Source organism: Capsicum annuum, chromosome 12 (genome assembly GCF_002878395.1).
Source record: "Capsicum annuum cultivar UCD-10X-F1 chromosome 12, UCD10Xv1.1, whole genome shotgun sequence".
Classification (NCBI taxonomy): domain Eukaryota; kingdom Viridiplantae; phylum Streptophyta; class Magnoliopsida; order Solanales; family Solanaceae; genus Capsicum; species Capsicum annuum.
This window is the reverse complement of record NC_061122.1, coordinates 217,282,095-217,302,522: the sequence shown is the minus strand read 5'-3', so window position 1 is coordinate 217,302,522 and position 20,428 is coordinate 217,282,095. Positions and strand designations below refer to the sequence as shown.

Here is a 20,428-nt window from a genome sequence, read left to right as displayed (position 1 = left end):
GTCCAAAAATTTAAATGAAAAGAACAAATTACAAGTATAATAGTAACTATAGTAGTAAAAAAAAAATTGACGTTATATTTTTATTCAATATTGATAAAATTAAAATTCTGAATCAACCTATGAGTTACACGATTTCAGCCTCCTTTGGTCATTGGGTTCTGGCCCAACACTATTCACAAGGAGAATGGGAGAACTTTCAACATTATAGTCAAAATTTTACTTTTGGGATTCACATTTATTTTTCTTCAAGTGACAATTAATCATAATGTTACACATGATGTTTTAGCTTGTCTACCCAAGTTTTGTCCCTTTATATAATATTGTTTCAAAATGTCAAATTTTGTAACCTAACCTAAGGTCATGATGTTAGGTTAACAAACTACCATTAATTACTGTTTTTGATGGCAAGATACAAATTTGCTTAACAAAAGAGGGAGTTTGTTTGACCCCATTATCCTAATGTTCTGAACTTGCTTCTTGGTATGGGGAGTGGGGGAGGAGGGGCGAAGAATTCTAGTTTTAGTTCTTCTTTTGTCTAGTCTTTAGTACTGCTTTGAGATTGAATCTTTAGACCCATGTGACTATGAGTGCGAGGACGCACAAGAAATGTGTAAAAAGGCCAAGGGACAAATTAATATTTGACACTATGAAAAGAAATAGATATTGAATCTAACTCACCGCAAAAGTTAGTTCATAAGTTGAGAATTGTATAAGATGATATAAGAAGAACCATGTCAAAATCAAGAAATTGAAATGAACCTAATTCTAATACCACCATAATTTTTTAAAAAAAGGACAATCTGGTGCACCAAAGTAGGGTTCGGGGAAGAGCCCCACCACAAGGGTGTATTATACGCAGTCCTACCTTGCATTTTTGCAGAGAGTTGTTTCCAAGGCTTGAACCCCTGATCTCCTAATCACATGACAACAATTTTACCAATTACTTCAAGGCTCCCGTTCAATACCACAATAATATTGCTTAGTAAGTTTTCCTGTTGTGTTGCTCTTGGGCTTCTTGATTAATAATGTCTTTAGGCCAACCTATGGACTTTTGTAATCCTAGGGCCCCCTTTTTCCATATCAAAACTTGGGTCCACTAAATCCAACCCGACCAGCCCACCTCACCATTTCATTTTGCCATGAAAAAGAAACTATTAATTTTAACAAAATAAACATAACAAATTTTGGTAAAAAAATAATTTCATTTGGGTACTTTAAGCAGCAAAATCTTATAATAGAAATTTTAATAGTATTTTATTTATATAATTGATATATAACAAAGTAATAAGACTTATTAAATAAATCAAACTGATCTATAAGGGTCGATTGATGCATGAGATGTGATTGGGTTAAGATATAATATAATTCGCAAATTTTCTGCCGAATTTATTATACCTATCTCTCGTACCAAACGACTCCTATGGGTCATAGATTGTAATTATATCACCTCAATGTAGTCGACTTTTTCTTTTTTGACGACCAATCTAGTAGACTACTCCAAATAAAAAAATACAATATAAAAACAAATCAGTTCTATTCATTGTGAGATACATTCTAGTATCCAATTTAATTGTTATATTCAATTTTTAAATATCTTTTGATAATTTATCTTCAACATTTCGTTACACGACTGTTAAGTTCTGAATGCGCCTCTAATATTAGTACTAAATAGTTTCTCTTCAAATAAGATCTTTCGTATATTTTTGTATCTTTATTTTAACCAAAAACCTTGCAAGTAAAAAATTGTAAAACTAATAAATTTCAACTATAAAAACGTATGACATAGTATATTAATTAGTTTGAAATATGCTGACTTCAATTTATTTTTCTGTGCAGATTGGACATTTGATCGGAAATGAAACAAAAAATTATATATAATATCTCAAACTCGTGTTCAGTAAATGATTGTTATGTAAAATGAGATAACAACAACAAAAATAATATATTCAGTATATTTCTATAAAGTAGTGTTTGGGTAGGATAGAGTGTACGCAGTTCATACCTTTACTTCAGACATGATGAAGAGAGATTGTTTCCGATAGAATCCCGACTCACAACAAAACAATACTCTTAATAAGAGTACAAGAAGCAAGAAATGGTAACAAATCAATAGATAGTAACAGCACAAAACTATCACACAATAGTACTATTATTGATCTACCTGAAATAATAGACATCAACAAAACTTCAAGAATAAAAAACTACAAATTTAACACTATGACTACTATGGACAACAAGACAAGGCACTCATAACTACGAACATGAACGCACGCCTGTCCACTAATGTTTACTAAAAGAATATTACACGCTAATACACGTAGCAGATAAGATAAATTTTTAATTCCTTTACAATTCTCTTCTTCGTAATAATTTGATAGAGTAATTTTTGTAGAATAGAATTGTCACGACCCAGATTAACGGATCGTGCGGGCACCTACACTATTCTAAGTAGCTAGGAGAACCCTTACTACCCAGCTAAAAATATGCAGAAGACTTCTGATTTTAAGAAAATACTGAATTGAATATAATAACGTAAATTAAATATTAGTAAGTAAACTTTTTCAAAAACTTCTTACAATAAAACAATAAAAAATCAAACGGTGCTCACAAACAAGTCATATAGCAATCAAGAGTATCAACCATACTGTAAACATCCACAGACTCAACACAAATCTGTACACACATTCTATGGGACTTATTTTTGCCCAAATAGTCATGACCTGTAGGGAGCAATCTATGTTCATGTACTGTACCGGCGTGGTATCCATTCCAACATATACACATCCGTACCGTCGTGGTACCCAATCCAACATATACACATCCGTACAGGCGTGGTACCCGATCTAATATATACACATCCATACAGGCATGTACCCGATCCAACATATACATATCCGTACCGGCGTGATACCCGATCCAACATATACACATCCGTACCGGCGTGGTACCCAATCCAACATATACACATCCGTACAGGCGTGGTACCCGATCTAATATATACACATCCATACAGGCATGTGCCCGATCCAACATATACACATCCGTACCGGCGTGATACCCGATCCAACATATACACATCCGTACCGGTGTGGTACCTGATCCAACATATACATATTCGTACCGGCATGGTACCCGATCCAACATAAACAAGTATTATCAAGATCAAATTTACACAACCTCACAACATACAACACAATGTACGAAATTTATAAGTACACTTAATGTCATAAGATAATTCTATCGAGTAAATTTTCAATAATCCTTTATACACGCATTAACAATCCAAATATCAACAATATCAAGCATGTCCGAATACCAGTCAACAAGTATTCATATCATTGTTTTAAGGAGTTATCATTATCAAATAAGCCACTCATAGGCACAATTCAATAAACCATCATTATCACCAATTTAGCCTCTCATGGACATCCAATAGATATAGTATTTTTATCAAAATCAAAACAAGAATATCATAACATAAATCACTATTTAATTCTTATGCATATAAGTCACTATTGGAGCCTTAATTACTCATTAATTATAAAAAAATATCATCATCTTCTTAAATATCACAATTTGGGTTCTAACATCACCACCTATAACTAGCACATTCACGTGTATCATTATCCTCTGCCTCTTTCCACATAATACAATCATCATACTAATTCAAGTCATCTATCCCTTTGATATTACTATGCTCATCAATATTCGATCTTAGCATAATTTTCCTCATCATATTATTGCAGAGAAAATACCCAATTACCCCCTTGAACTATACCCAAAAAGGCTATACCAAACCTCAACTTAAAGGGGGTCCTATTACCCCGAACTAATTAAAAGTGGAATTTCCACCCCCTTAGTGTCTATGTGACATATACGTGGCACTTACGTGGCACAACACACTAAAGTGTCCACATAGGCACACGTATGTGCCACATAGGCACTAAGGGGGTGAAAATTCCACTTTTAATTAGTTCAGGGGTAATAGGACCCCCTTTAAGTTGAGGTGTGGCATAGCCCTTTGGGGTATAGTTCAGGAGGGTAATTGGGTATTATCTCTATTATTGCGCAATACATACAACTTAATACCATTATAACTCAACTAGGTTCATCACTAGAACAACTAAACAAAAAACGTCATGTTCATATACTATATTTACAACAATCTCCTTTTGGACACATAACACATAATATCATAAATATCACATAATCAACCAATAATATAGTTTTTGGGATTAAAGTTAAGTACTCGTGTCTTTATCCACCTTAACTCCATGCCCTTAGGCCTAGATATGCTTTTTCCCATCAATTCTAAATTATGAAAATATAAAATAACACGATCTTCTACTCATTAAACCTAGCATACCTGAACGCCAAACTTTTGAATGAAGCAAGCCTCAATAAGAATGCTATTTCTTTTCCTTCATGCCTTGAAATAATCAACCATCTAAAAATCAAGCAATAATAAGAGTAATTAAACAATTACACTCACTAGTTCTATCCTTAATTTAAGGTCTATATCATTCACCAATGTTAGTTAATCATTAATTAACTCTTTCAAGCTTAACCCATTTTTATTAATGGAGTTTTTATGCTAAAGGTCTCATTTTTACGGAATTCAAGGTTCCTAACCATCAAAATTCATAATCTAGTTTATGAAATTCATGTGAGGAATCTTTAATTTGTAGTTTAGAATCAACTATAGGTCATATTAAAACCACCCATGAGTATTTCCCAAAAGGATTCCACCATTGAAGGTCTTTCTAAGAATTGTAAGATGTTAAAGAATTAAAAGACAAAGAAAATAATGAAACAAACTTACCTCAACGAAGGAATTTCACCTTAAGCTTTGGGAAATCACCTCCTAGGGTTGGGAATGAAATTTGGAGTTTTTAGGCCTCAAAAACGGCTGAAGTTGATTTCAATACAATCAGAATTTTCGCTACAGCGAAATTCCATTTCAGCCTGGACAGTGCTCAGTAAAACGGTCATAACTTTTTACTCCGAATTCGGATTGAAGAACGGTTTGTTGCATTGGAAAGAAAACTCAGAGATCTTTAATTTGATAGGTGATGAGTTTCGTAACTCCTTATATTCTAAGATATGATCATTTAAAGTTGACCCTAATAGAAACCCATATCGAAACTGTATCAAAAAGAAAGTTTTATACTTAACTTTGTGTTAGGGATATTGTACGACCTTAATTTACACCTAAAGAATTTTCAAACTAAAGTATTGATAGTATCACTTATGAATAATTAAATTCATCAGGTTTGAATTTATCTAGACACATCCGAAGGCTAAAATCATCGTTGGAAAGTTTAAGGTGATCTAATAAATAAGATATTAGCTAATTTAGACCCAAATTAATATTGAGGAATGAAAATTAAGAATTTCCATGAATTTATTATGAATAATTTAGTAACGACAAAATGGGTCGTTACAAGAATTATTTCTGAACTTAACTGGATTAGACTTATACTCTGATTATATGCTTGTTTGGTGCAAAATATTAGTCTACATAAAAAATTATCCACATTCGATATTCACACCAAGCCAATATATGTATATCATGAGTTTGAATTTAAAGTTTATTTTACTTAATCATAATTAATTAATTATTGCAAAATATTTCCATTTTTGTCATTGTAAGTATTTAGCAATTTTAACTATATTTGCCACGAATTAATAAAAAACATATTCATGTTCTACCTAGAATAATTGTGTTAGCAAGTAGGGTGCTCAAATAAACATAATATAAGCTCCTTTTCACACACTTTATATATAACTTTTTTTTTTTTTTTTTGCTTTGGTCATTGTTGTACCTCTTAAATTAATAAAAAGATGTCATTATTTTTATATGATAACAACATTAGTAATGTAGTAAATCTTCACTCAAGTTTTCAAATTTATCTAATATTTTAAAAATATAAATGAAACTAGTGAAAACATCATATAGGTCAATAGGATTTTCGATAACCAGAATCAGTGTAATGTATTATGTATTAACACAAATGACTAATTAAATGATACAAATATTTAACTTGAATGTGTAAGTAGATTCTTCCTTGAGATATTCTATAACGTACTGTAAATACATAAAGAAGAAAAATATAAGAATAATTTTATTTATCATATAAAATATCCCTCAAATATTGTAAATAGTGAAATAATTAATCTCAATAAAATAATAAATAAAATCCTATAAAATAATTTTTTATTATATGCAGAATTATTTATGGCCGGCTTCAACTCAAACCAACCGCATGTCCCTCGTCTTCCTCATCTTTCATATTATACTCTAACCCAGATAAAACCAAAACCCATAAACCCTAAACTTGGGAGTTGCATTTTCTCATTCATTAATGGCGTCAATTAATTTCAACCCATTCAACAACAATTGGTTCAACAAACCACCTTCAACACCATTTCAACCAATTAATCTCCTATCCCATTTTAATTCCCTAAAATGGGAACCCCATCAGCATTCCCTCCTTCCTTTTGCTTCCATTTCAAATCCATTTTCAAGAAAACCCAAAACATCTCCAGGTGGTCATTACCGGAAAATGCTGGAACAGTATTATTGGGAATGCGAGACCCGACCCGACTTCCGACATGCTCCAGAAGTTGAGCGGATTCTCAACGAGGACGACCCGATTTTCGAGAAGAAGGAGAACCCGACTCAGGAGGAAATTGAGGAGAATGACAAGTGGTTGGCTGAGTTTAGGGAAAGTCCAGTGGTACAGTTCTTGGCTCAAGCTGAAGAGATTGCTGATAAAATCAATGAACTTGAGCTTAAAGAGAATTCCGCTCCTTATCGAAGTGAAGATAAGAAACTGTGGCAGGTATTATCTTCTCTTTATTGTTTATAGTATTTATTTTTATTGTTTGTAGTATTTATTTGAAGAGAAGCAATGTTGGATGTTTACTAGGAGTCTTTTCTATCCCGATTAGTAGGGCCAGACCACAACGGTCTATTGTACGCAACCCAACCTTGCATTTCTGCAAGAGTCTTTTTCCACGGTTTGAACCCATGACCTCCTGATCACATGACAACAACTTTTCCGGCTCCCCGTCTGCCCGTTTAGTGAAAACAATGTAGTGTTAGAGAATCCAATACTAGGCATTGGAATGAAAAAGGTCCAAAAGCAAAGGGAGATCCCATGTAGCTAAGGATTGTTAGTTGTGTAACTTGTTTATCATTAATAATGGAAGAAAATTGTCAAATATTTTTCACTTTATTTGGAATGTATGTATTTTGAGTTGAAGATGGAGTTGTGTTTGGTTATACTTTTTGCAAGAATATTTGGAATAATGTTAATGTGCTTAACTACAACTTTAAGAAGTGGTGAGTTGGAAAACAAGTTATACAAGCTGTTTTTCCAAATTTGAAATTGAACGTCAGGTTTAGATTTGGAATTTTCATGGCCAAACACTGATTTTTAAATAAAGTGAAAAAATATTCTGGGAAAGAAGTGAATAATTTTTATGGCCAAATCGTTTCATTTCTTTAGTAATAAATTTTCATGCCACATTTACGAATTTCAAGATTTTAATTCATTTAACAGTTCATGTTTGAAGTTTGATGTGATGTTTTGTTCCTCAAATTAGTTTAAGCAACTATTTTGATATTTATTTTAGCAATATTTATATGATGCAGTCACATGAAATGGGACATGATATAATTTCTGTTTGACTATTGTGAATTAGCTTTACAAGTGACAGTCTTTTGTGTATCTAAAGGCAACATATATAACTTTTAATTTATTTTTCTATGAAATGTTAGAAGTAAATCTATTTGATAAGTCATAATTGTGAAAAAAGTTGAGTTCCAGCAACAATAAATTTTTAAGATGATCATGGATGTGATTGTTGGGTATACCTCGGTAGCTGTCTATATTCATTCTATTTCAAGAATTTCCCAACTGAGATAGATTTATGTGAAGGCAGTGCCAAATGTCATTGGATTGGATGGGAGGCCAATGCCCAGAAAAGCCATAAAGACGAAGAAGGAATCAAATGATAAGTTTTGGGATTTTGCAAGGCAGTTCTTTTTTGGGCTTTGGGGATTTCGTCAACGACCATACCCACCTGGAAAGCCCATTGATGCTGCACAGGCTATTGGGTACAAAAAGCTTGAAAAGCGATATTATGATTGTAAGTTTGCTTACATTCATTCTACACTTAATATGCTCAATATTATGTTATTCTTCTAGTTACTAGCAAATATTGTGCTCATTTGTCCTGTACCCCTTGCACTGCTGAGGATTCTTGCTCCTTAAATTATGAATTACGAGATATTTAGCAAGATTGCCTTGGTTGGAGATTATTATCTTGTATTAGCTGCTGGCACTGCTTTTCTTGTGTACTTATTTAGTCATCTTGATGGCATTCTGCTCTTTTGATGCTTACAATTTTTGCATAGTGTATATTGCTGTCTGCATTTCGATTTCTTTGGACAATAGTCATCTGAAGAAATAATGTTCTTTCAATTTCTTTGGCAATTGACGGAAAAAACATGGAGTTTACTTGTTAGTTTATCAAGCATTCTTGTTAACAAAGAGATTTTAATGGTAGCACTATTAAGTCAGAAATCCCCTCTGGTAGAAGATCTCGGAGTGAAAAAATACATTCTCTCATTTGATCTGTGTGTATACAGTCGCAAAGAAAACGATACAAATATACTGGCTGGCGAAGGAAAACTGAAACCTAAGAGTTGCCGACATGCACCTAGTGGAAAATTACTATGATGGCATCATTGTTTTCCTTGCAACATATCATTCAAAAGTTTTACAGCTTGTCTGATTTCTCTTAACTTTTTGCTCATATTTTTGAACTGGAGCTTTTACTATTAGCTTGCGTGTTAGTTCAGAATCATTTGGTGCTATGTTGCTTAAATATTTTCTATTAGTTTATCATGATTTACATTACTGTTTAATTTGAACCTAAATAGCTTGCACTTTGCTAATCTGGTGCTATGCTGGTTACAACGAGACTGTCAGACATGTTGGTTTTGTTGTTTATCCTTATTTTCCAACTGCTGACTGTTGTTATAATGCTTGAATTCCAGTTATTATGCGGAGCGGTGGGTGGTTCTACAAGGATCGATTAGGTCGTTCTAGGGGACCCATGGAATTAATACAGCTTAAGACTGCTTGGGGTGCTGGAATCATTGATAAGCATACCTTCATTTGGGGTGAGGACATGGATGAATGGGCGCCCATTGGAATGGTATACGGTCTGGAAAAAGCAATTGCCACTTGGGAAGGTTTGTCTTTTCAAGTAATACGCACAACTTGTCAAGATTACTCTGCATATGCATTAGTTTTTCAATGATAAATTAATCAGAAAAGAGAGGTTTTCTAGAATCCCTGGCATTCTGAAGCATATGTTCATATAAATTTAGTCAGTAAATCATAAATTACTCCCATCAAACATTTTAAAATTATTACGTTTTCATCTTCAGATGCTTGTCACCATGCTATGTTACCTTGTGCTTATTCTGTACTTGTAGAATTTAGTTTTATTTCTCAGTCCATGGAGGTTGAGGTCCATGTTGTCATACGATTGATCCCTTGGATTTATTTGGCTGAAGTGCAGTTAGACTAGGTGCTGCTGCTACTGCTCTCCTTCATAAACTACAGAAAGGTATACCTCCTTGGGTTCCTCTCAGAGGACATGAGCCGAAGACATATAAGCAGATGCAAGAAGAAGCTTATGAAAGTAAAAGGCGTGATTTGGCTGTGCTAGAAGCAAATGGTGGTGTCTGGCCTGGTGTAAGGACTCCGAGTCATGCCTTGTTTCTTTGGGCTAGTGGCTCAGAGCTGACATCAATTTTGGAGGCTGACCACATGCCAAACAAATATATCCCAAAAGATCTCAGGTATATAGTATCATTTCATTTCACAACATTTTTCTTTCTATTGTTGATGTCAGAAACTTATTAACTGATCTCCATTTGTCAATACTCAATACTGGTAAAGAATTTTGAGAATGTTTACTTTATTGGAAGAGTGGTATATATTCTGTTCGTTAACCAAAAAATAAAAAATAAAACTGTAATGCACTTTCACATACGTAGATTTCTGTTTCTGTTTCATATTGGCATCATGTGTCATTTCATTGAAAGTACTGTGCTGGACTGAGCCATATTTTGACACTCTTTTAGATTCCTTTAGCAAAACGATCACACCAGGCCGATGCATATGTTCTTACTAAGTTGGTGAAGAAGTATGTATGATCATTTAGTCTTGTATTCACCACTTGTCATTGTCATATGTTCTAGAATACTATCAATTTCTTCATATCACTGTTTTAATTTATGATTAATTAAAGGCGAAAGAATAGTCGCATTTAAAAAGAAGATTCTCAGTTGCATCAAGTACTTCCTTTCACAAATACTCCGAGCGAGGTTGATTCATAGTCTGGTAACTGAACTGGTCATTTACATGAAACAGGAAAGAATTAGAGAAGGTTATTCCTGGATTGAGGCCATGGGAAGTTCTAAGTGTTGAACAAGCCATGGATCAAATAACATATGGTGGTGAATGGTACCGTGAGCCTTTTGGGACATACACAACAGGCCCTCCATATATTGATGACTGGAACGGGGATGTCATGGTACGTGCTTGATCCCAACTAACAAAGTTTCTCTTTTTGTATATTGGTTGCTGAATTTGCCTTTTGCCTTTTGGTGATTCTTGTGTTGTGCGTTTCGGCAAGTTAGTGTCTATGCATTACTACTCTTTGTTGCTTTATGCTGTATTCCCCGAGACTACAATGGATTGTCCCATTTACAACTTATACTTAGTATACACTTGGTTTATATGTTATATGTTCTCTTTGAGTTGAAAAATATGGTATTTATGGAGTGAATTTTGTGGTTCCTTTTATTCACGTCTTCCACTTGAATGAAGCAGGCTTTGCTTTAAGCCCTAGGGACTTATGTATTACTGAATGATGTTAACGTGTTACAACTTGTGCCAATGTGTTACGAGAGTCATAATCATATCTTGTTTTTGAAGTTCCAATATTGCACCTTGGTCCTCACTTACTATACCCTCTTTGAGTAAGCTGTTTTTATTGCCCCTGCTTTGGACAATTGCCATGGCAAAAAGTTTGTACATTAGCTTATGTGGCAAAAATAGTATTCTTTGTTTGTAAAATGCTACTGCTCGAAGTAAAAGAAAAGCTAAATTAACCTTTATTCTGGAATTCAAATTCAAAATATAATTGTATATGTTCTCAGTGTGTTTCTTTCAAAAGTATATGCCTATGTGGGAGGTAAAGGTTTATCATTAGAAAGAAGTTTGTCATTGACAACTAGGAGGTTGAGATAGAGGATGCAGTTATTTAGTAGGTGTTTGGACAATATTTAAGTTGAAGTTGGTATGGTGACAAGGCAGATTTGGTCCTTATTTTTCGAACTATTCAGTATAGGTTCTACTATGCTTAACTCAGAAAGGAACTCTTGATCAGCTGGGATGTTGGGGGAACAAAAAGAAAACCTTTGAGAAAGATTTTGAACGTAATGCCGGCTTGTGTTGTTGGGTGGTATGGAAGCAAAGGATTGCGAGATGTTTCGAAGGGAAAGTAGATGCTATACCGAAGATTAAACTCAGATATTTATGTCTTTGGCTTTTTGGTGAAACCTGTAAGATGTCAAAGATGAAATAGCGTGCTCATTGCTTTTCTACAGGAATAAACTTTTGTACAGGAATAAACTTTTGTACAGAAGAAATCCATCCTTTTTTTTGTATTGGAGGATTTCTGTGTTTCTAATGTACTGGCTCATTCTTAGTGCTAGTCTGTTTATTATTTTCTTTTTTATTAGTAATATAATTAAATAATTAATATTTAGCTGTTAAAACGAGTTTAAGTTAAAAAAAAAGTTTATTTGAGGTTGAAGTTGGAAGAAGTTTGGGGAATATAACTTATTTTAACCTACAAGCTAGAGTATAGGCTGCGACATGTAGGTTCTCTCTTTCTCTTTTTTTTTTTCTTTTTTTTTTTAAAATCCAGAATTGTGGGGGTGGGGGGCAGATGTATCATCATTTTTCTGGGAGATATATCAATAATTGATTTTTCTCCACTACCAAGATAACCTTACAAATTTTTAACCAGCACGGAAGTCCTATTCTCCAATAAAGATTGGGAATTCATCTACTGATTTTTATGTCTGTCTGTTAATGTGATGAAGGGTCAAGCTCCAAAATGTGATTTCTTTCAGTTGCTTGAATGCAATAAGTTTAGTGATGTGTCGCAGGAGGCTGATGTGGTTGTGAAGTTGGGCTCTCAAGCCATTCAGAAGAAGGAGAGTTTCAAGTATCCGGGGTCTATGATTCAGGGCAATGGTGAGATTGACGGGGATGTCACACATCATATTGGGGTTGGGTGGTTGAAATGGAGGCTCGCTTCGGGAGTTTTATGTGATAAGAAGGTGCCCCCGAAGCTTAAAGGAAAGTTCTACAAAGTGGCAGTCCGGCCGACTATGTTGTACGGAGAGGAGTGTTAGCCAGTTAAGAACTCCCTCATCCAAAAATTGAAGGTGGCGGAGATGAGGATGTTGCGATGGATGGGTGGCCATGTAAGGAATGAGATTATTCGGGAGAAGGTGGGAGTGACCTTGGTGGAGGACAAGATGCGAGAAGTAAGGTTACATTGGTTCGGGCATGTGATGAGGAGGGGCTCTGATGCTCCAGTGCGGAGGTGTGAGATACTAGCTATGGATGGTTTTATGCGGGGTAGAGGTAGGCCAAAAAAATATTGGAGAGATGTGATTAGGCATGATAGGGAGCAGTACAGCTTACGGAGGACATGACCCTTGATAGGAAGGTGTGGAGAACGCGGATTTGGGTAGAGGTTTAGGGGGTGAGAGTATGTCGGTAACAGTAGGGGAGTGTTCTTTATTTGTGTCTGAAGTTTCTTGTTCGTGGTGTTGAGTGATGTCTATGATTTCGGATAGATAGTTTTTAGTATTATCTTGTGGCTGGAGTATTATTTTGTGGTTGTAGTATTATTTTGCAGGCTGTACTAGTTTATATGCATTTATACTGCTATCGGTCTTAAGCCGGGGGTCTATCGGAAACAACCTCTCTACTTCATCTGAGGTAGTGGTATGGTCTGTGTACACTCTACCCTCCCCAGACTCCACTATGTGGAAATACACTGGGTATGTTGTTGTTGTTGCTTTATGTCATGTGCGGGGTTTCGTATGATCCGATCTCCTAATTTTAGATTAGAACTAGGCAAGTTTTGATGTACCTTAAGGTAAAGCTTTATCTCTATTTCACACAGGTTATTTTATGGTGCAACGCCTAAATTTAGGATTCTTCGTCATGCTAATATTGATGAGTAAGGTCACATATTGACAGTTTTTGCCTTTGACATGCAGAGATTGTTTGAGATATTCCATGACCTCAGCGTCCAGGTATACAACAAGCTGAACAGGACAGTTCCCGGTTTTGGTACAGTAATGGAGAAAGTTCAAATTGATTCAGCTGCCAGACAAACTAGAAGGATGCAGAAGAGGGCTGCAGAGAAGAGGGCCGAGGAGGAACTTGCTTTGTTTGGCCGTGTTCCAAGTGATGATGAGTAACATTACTGGTTCATCTTGACTACATTTTGAACTCAAAAAGATTCTGTAAATCAAAATTCAGATGTCGACGCGTTGATGGTCATTATCTGATGCAATTTAGGACTTGCTAGATTTCACATTTAACAGACTTCAATGAGTTGATAACCTTTCGGGTACGAGCACTTGATACATATTGCATATAGGTTGCAAATAGCAACACTAGCTATTCCTTCTTTTAATATGACAGTCTCAAATATTCCAGCAGGTTTTTCTTCTATCTTCTCGTTTAGAGCATTTTGTATTACTAGTCTAAGTGTACGTGCGCTGCACGTGTTCTTCTCTCTTTTATTCTCTTTTGTGATACATCTTACGAGAAAGGTCAACATTCTTGATGCTTATTGTAGGAAAAATAAGGAGAGCTCAGTACATTAAATATCCAATTACTCTTCCAAGTTGCCAAAGACATGGCACTTGAGCTCCTCAACTAATGCCGTTAGATGGTTATAAGAAGAGCCTCCTTTTTCCACAGCCCTATTAATCATTTGACATCCTTTGCTCTACTTCCGATCTCTTCACTTTCCCTGGAGGTGTTCATCAACATTTTCAAATTCGCCTCTATCTTCTCCTTCTTGACAATTGTATCCTTGACGTCAAATGAAATGTGCCATACTTCTGCCCCAACGCCAACCCCACATCCAAGAATCTCCACCAGCTTCTCATTGTAGAACTGCTCTGCGAACAATGGTCATGTGAGCATTGGTACTCCAGCTGTGAAAGATTCCAAATTGGAGTTCCACCCACAATGAGTCATGAACGCTCCAGTTGCTGAATGGTTCAAGATCATCAGCTGTGGCACCCAACCTCTGACTATCAAACCTTTGTTGTTGGTAAGCATTTTTTCCTCAAAACCTGTAGGTATCCAGCTTTGTTGCTCATTGTCACCCTTTCTTACCACCCAAAGAAACGATTAATCTGAGGCCTCAAAAGCCAAGGCGATTTCAGTGAGATGAGCATCAGAAAACCTCCCCATACTTCCAAAACAAATGTACACAACAGAGTTTGGTTCTTGAGAGTCAAGCCAACTGAGGCAGATGTGTTGCTCTTGAACGGCAATATCTTTTGAATTGCTTGCCTCTTCTCTCTTTGAAAAGTGAAACAAAGGACCAATCAACCATGGTTTTTTACCTTTGATTGTCTGGTAAAGCTCAGCATAACTTGACTCTAGATCATAGATAGTGTCATGAATCATGGCGTAACTCCGATGTTCTGATTCTTTAATTTTCTTTAGCATCTCCCAGTACGGCCCTTCGGGATTGGTTTTAATAATATTTTCTGGAAGTTGTGATCTCTTCATTTCAGTCTTATCTGGTAAACCTGGAATCAAGAAACTTTTGGAATCTGAACTTACTTTCTCATGAGGTGTGTACACGCTCAAACAATGTTCAATACAGTGGTACATAAGATTATGCGGATAAAATGCAAGTCTAGGTATCTTCAGATGCTTGGCTATGTCTACAGTCCAAGGCACTCATCTGTAACAATGCAATGAGGACAGAGCTCAATGATAAGATCTTCGATTGTTTTTTGAAGCAAAGTCATTCCCTTCCACACCCCCATGGACATTTCTGGGGCAGTGATTGCACTGAAGTTTTCTATCCCTTCAGGTAAGTCTACTTCATCAGATGGGAACTTGAGCTTGTGGACGAAGATATGGTGGCAAGAATCACTGATGGAGGACTCGAAAAGGAGGGCATTATAGTGGGTGGTGATAATGCTAACTTTGACACCTTGGCTTGCAAAAGGTATGGCTGTATTGATTAAAGGGATCATATGACTTGGTGTAAAGAATGGTACGAAAACTACATGGAATTGACCATTGTTTTGTGCCATGACTGCACCTGAAGGGGTAGTAGAGCTCACCTAAGAATGGCAGAAGTATGGTGAGAAACAACTGAAAGTATTACTAACCTAATATTAGATTAAGAAGTATCACAGGTATCCTATCAAAATAATATTTTATTGATAGTTCACATGACTCTGTGTTAGGTGGATATTTATTAATTCAAGGTATGTTTATTATTTATTATATTGAGGCAGCAGGCCTAGCAGTGACCCAGCTCTTGGTGCCTTTCGAACTATATAATCGTTACACTGCATAGTCCTTTATAGACATAGTGGCTCGTGGCTAGTGTGGCTCATTTGGTGTGTGCAGGCTTCATTATGATTTAACAATATATGGTCGTCTGCGTGACATGCATACCTTGTTACTTTTTCCAATGTGATTGGTCCATTAGTTATGTTTTTACTTGCGATTTATTAGACGAAACCTCTGTTTTTCTGTGCTAGCAATCTGTCAGTTACTGATTGTGTGAAACCAAAAAGCAAGCTGCTGTTCGCTATTTGTTTATAGAGCACCAACGGGCAAAACATGATAAACTTCTCCTCCAGTAAGTCAGTATTCTTCATGTATTATCTTAAAAATGGAATAAAAAAACGTTGCAACCATATGATAGTATTCTAGAGAAGGGAAAAGTATTGCTTGTACGTCCACCTAATTTTATTTTCTCAGCACTAGATTTTGTTGATGATAAAAGATGCTTGAAACATAACATGTTATTTCATTTCCCCTTTTATTATGTCTTGTAGTTGATGCGAGTTCAGCACCCATGATACGTGATGCATATTTAGGAAAAATTAGTAAAGCTCGGGATATTAGATTTTCAATTACTCTTCCAAGGTGCCAAAAACATGACACTTGAGCTCCTCTATTAGTTCTGTTAGGTGATTATAAGAAGAACCTCCTTTTTCTATAGCCCTCTTAATCATTGCTTCGACGTCTTTTGCTGTACTTCTGATCTTTTCACTTTCTCTGGAGGTGTTCATCAACATCTTCAAACTCTCCTCTATCTTTTCCTTCTTGACAATTGTATCCTTGATGTCAAACGAAATGTGCCACACCTCTGCCCCAACCCCAACCCCGCATCCAAGAATCTCCACCAACTTCTCATTGTAGAACTGCTCTGCGAACAATGGCCATGTGAGCATTGGTACTCCAGCTGTGAAAGATTCCAAAGTGGAGTTCCAGCCACAGTGATTCATGAAAGCTCCGGTTGCTGGATGGTTCAAGATCATCAGTTGTGGCACCCAACCTCTGACTATCAAACCTTTGTTGTTGGCGAGTAATTTTTCCTCAAAGCCAGTAGGCATCCAACTTTCTTGCTCTTTGTCACCCTTCCTTACCACCCAAAGAAACGATGAATTCGAGGCCTCAAGAGCCAAGGCAATTTCAGTGAGCTGAGCACCAGAAAGCGTCCCCATACTTCCAAAACAAATGTACACAACAGAGTTTGGTTCTTGAGAATCAAGCCAACTTAGGCAGCTGTGTCGCTCCTGAACTGCAGCATTTGCTTCTTCTCTCTTTGAGAAGTGAAACAAAGGACCAATCAACCATGGTTTTTTACCTCTGATTTTCTGGTAAAGCTCAGCATAACTTGGCTCTAGATCATAGATAGTGTCATGAATCATGGCATAGCTCCGAGGTTCTGATTCTTTAATTCTCTTCATCATCTCCCAGTATGGTCCTTCGGGATTGGTTATAATTATATTTTCGGGAAGTTGAGATCTTTTCATTTCAATATTATCTGGTAAACCTGGAATCAAGAAACTTTCTGAATCTGAACTTACCTTCTCATGAGGTGTATAAAGCTTCAAACAATGTTCAACACAGTGTAGCATAACATTGGTAGGATGAAACGCAAGTCTAGGTATCTTTAGTCGCTCGGCTACATCCACAGTCCATGGAAGGCACAGATCTGAAACAATGCAATGAGGACGAAGTTCAACAGTAAGATCTTCGATCGGTTTTTGAAGCAAAACAAGTCCCTTCCACACCCCCACAGACATTTCTGGGCTAGTGATTGCACTGAAGTTTTCAATCCCTTCAGGTAAGCCTACTGCATCAGATGGGAACTTGAGTTTGTGGATCAAGATACGGTGGTCAGAATCATCAATGGAGGACTCGAAAAGGAGGGCATTATAGAATGTGGTGATAATGCTAACTTTGACACCTTGGCTTGCAAAAAGTCTGGCTGTATTGACCAAGGGAATCATATGACTTGGCGTAAAGTATGGAATGAAAACTACATGGAGTTCACCATCTTTTTGTGCCATTACTGCACTTGAAGTGACGGAAGTTCACCTAACAATGGCCGAAGTAGGGTGAGAAACTACTGAAAATGTTACTAAGCTTATATTTAGATTCAGACATATCACAATGGCCTAACCAAGTAATATTTTATTGTTAGATGACATGACTTTGTGTTAGGTAGGTTTTATTAGTTCAAGGTATGTTTATTATTTATTATATTGAGGTAGCTGGCCTAGCAGTACCCAGCTCTTGGTGCCTTCCGAACTATATAATTTTGCGACACTGCAGTCTGCTTAGTCCTTTTTGACATAGTGACCCCTGGCCGTGTGGCTAATTTGGTGTGTGCTTCATTATGATTTGACTATGAATATAGTTTATGTATACGATATGCATACTCTCCGTTACTTTTTACGGTGTGGTTTGTCAATTAGTTCGTTTTTACTTGCGATTCATTAGATCAAAGCTTGTCTTTTCTATGCTTACAATCTGTCAGTTACTGATTGTATGAAACCAAAAAGAAAGTTGTTCGCTATTTGCTTATAGAAGCACCAATTGCCAAAACATGGTAAACTTCTCCTCCGGTAAGTGAGTTTTCTTCTTGTATTATTGCATTTTTTGCTGTCTCAAAAATGTTGCAACTATATCATATTCAAGAGAAAGGTGAAAGTATTGATGACAAAAATGCTTGAAACATAACATGTTACTTTGTTTTCCCTTTTATTCTGTCACGTAATACGTGCGATTTCAGCATTGCATATTTTATGAAAGAGTAGTAAAGCTCGGGAGTCTGGATATTACATTTTCAATTACTTTTCCAAGGTGCCAAAAACATGGCACTTGAGCTCATCTATTAGTTCTGGTAGATGATTATAAGAAGAGCCTCCTTTTTCTACAGCCCTCTTAATCATTGCTTCAATGTCTTTTGCTCTACTTCTGATTGTTTTAATTTCCCTGGAGACATTCATCAACATCTTCAAACTCGCCTCTATCTTCTCCTTTTTGACAATTGTATCCGTGATATCAACATCTTCAAACCCGCCTCTATCTTCTCCTTCTTGACAATTGTATCCGTGATGTCAAAATGTCACGACCCATATTAACGGATCGTGTGTGGGTGGGTACCTATGCTATTCTAAATAGCTAGGAGAACCCACCCTTATTACCCAACTAAAAATATGCGGAAGACTTGTATTTTTAAGGAAATACTGGATTAAATATAATAAGTAAATACTAATAAATAAATTTTTACAAATGTCCTTCACTATCCCGACACTTGGCCAGACAAGTACAAGAACTAGAGGAAGAAATGGCCAAGTACAAGAACTAGAGGAAGAAAATGCAGAAGTTAGTGCTGAATATCGTCATCCATCTAGTAACTGCAAACTAATCTGCATCCAGTCTACACCCCAAAAAGGAATGTAGAAGAGTAGGGTCAGTACAACCACACGTACTGGTAGGCATCATCGGCCGACCGTATTAGTTCATATAATCATAAAATAAAATTAAGGAAAATAAATCATGACATCTTGAATGAAATATAATTCAACTAAGATTGTAATAACATTATTACTTTACCTATATAACTTACATCATCCAACTACTCTTCCAACTCCATCAATATTATATTTGTTACTAACATACTCTAGCCTCATTAATTCACACCATCAACCACAATCCAACGCTAATACATCACTATTCCTCTTTATTCACCTTATCTCTTCCATTACCTACATCTATAGGATAAATTCAATAATCATAGACAACTCACAATAAACTCTCGGGCTAACAACCAAATGTTCTATTATAACATTCACATACTCAACACAAATATGTACACACATGCTATGGGACTTATTTTTGTCCAAATAGTCATGACCTACAGGGAACAATCTATGTTCATGTACTGTACCAGCGTGATACCCGATCCAATATATACATCCGTACCAGCGTGGTACCCGATCCAACATATACATATCCGTACCGGCGTGGTACCCAATCCAACATATACATATCAGTTGCTTGGCTACGTCCACAGTCCATGTATGGCACACATCTGAAACAATGCAATGAGGATGAAACTCAACAATAAGACCTTCGATTGTTTTTTTGAAGCAAATCAATTCCCATAAATACACCGAAAACCATTTCTTGGCTAGTGGTAGCACTGAAGTTTTCAATCTCTTCTGGTAAGCCTACTTCATCAGATGGGAACTTGAGTTTGTGGACAAAGATACGTTGGCCAGAACCATCGATGGAGGACTCGAAAAGAAGGGCATTATAGTGGGTGGTGATAATGCTAACTTTGACACCATGACTGCACTAGAAGGAATGAAAGGTCACCTAAAAGTAGGGTGAGAAACAACTAAAGATGTTACTGACCTTATATTAGTTTCAGACTTATGTCAAATAGCCTAAAAGAGACATGTTTTTTTTTTTTTTTGTTAGATCATGTTAAAAACATTTGAAAGGAAGCTTTTTTTTTTTTTTTTTGCATTATTTGTTATAGTCAACCAATACATTGAATGGCTCTCCCTGAATGAGCTTTCTACAAAGTAGTTGAAAGGGAGATGTGGGCTGCAAAATACTGTGTGGTGTTTAAAGTGACCAGTTGAAATTTTGTTGCTTTGTCATGAGCAAATTAAGATGTCGTGGCCGCCGCGATAGAGGGCAAGTGGCTCAACAAACGTGCAGTAGTGTAATATGAG

General features: G+C 36.1%; 2 protein-coding genes and 1 pseudogene across 2 annotated transcripts; 1 reads left to right on the top strand and 2 right to left on the bottom strand.

Annotated features, from left to right (window-relative positions):
- Positions 1-6,222: 6,222 nt before the first annotated feature.
- LOC107850870 (protein TIC 56, chloroplastic) lies at positions 6,223-13,853 on the top strand. Its single transcript, XM_016695669.2, has 6 exons — positions 6,223-6,845; positions 7,947-8,157; positions 9,071-9,268; positions 9,601-9,883; positions 10,458-10,620; positions 13,394-13,853. Exons 1-6 carry the CDS (start codon positions 6,366-6,368, stop codon positions 13,595-13,597), a joined length of 1,539 nt encoding a protein of 512 aa, XP_016551155.1. The 5' UTR covers positions 6,223-6,365; the 3' UTR covers positions 13,598-13,853.
- Positions 13,854-14,016: 163 nt separating this feature from the next.
- Positions 14,017-15,466, bottom strand: LOC107850871 (annotated as a pseudogene).
- A 308-nt stretch (positions 15,467-15,774) lies between these two features.
- On the bottom strand, positions 15,775-17,790 carry LOC107850872 (nuatigenin 3-beta-glucosyltransferase-like). The gene has a single exon (XM_016695670.2). The coding sequence runs from the start codon at positions 17,744-17,746 to the stop codon at positions 16,301-16,303; it is 1,446 nt and encodes a 481-aa protein (XP_016551156.2). The 5' UTR covers positions 17,747-17,790; the 3' UTR covers positions 15,775-16,300.
- Positions 17,791-20,428: the final 2,638 nt, after the last annotated feature.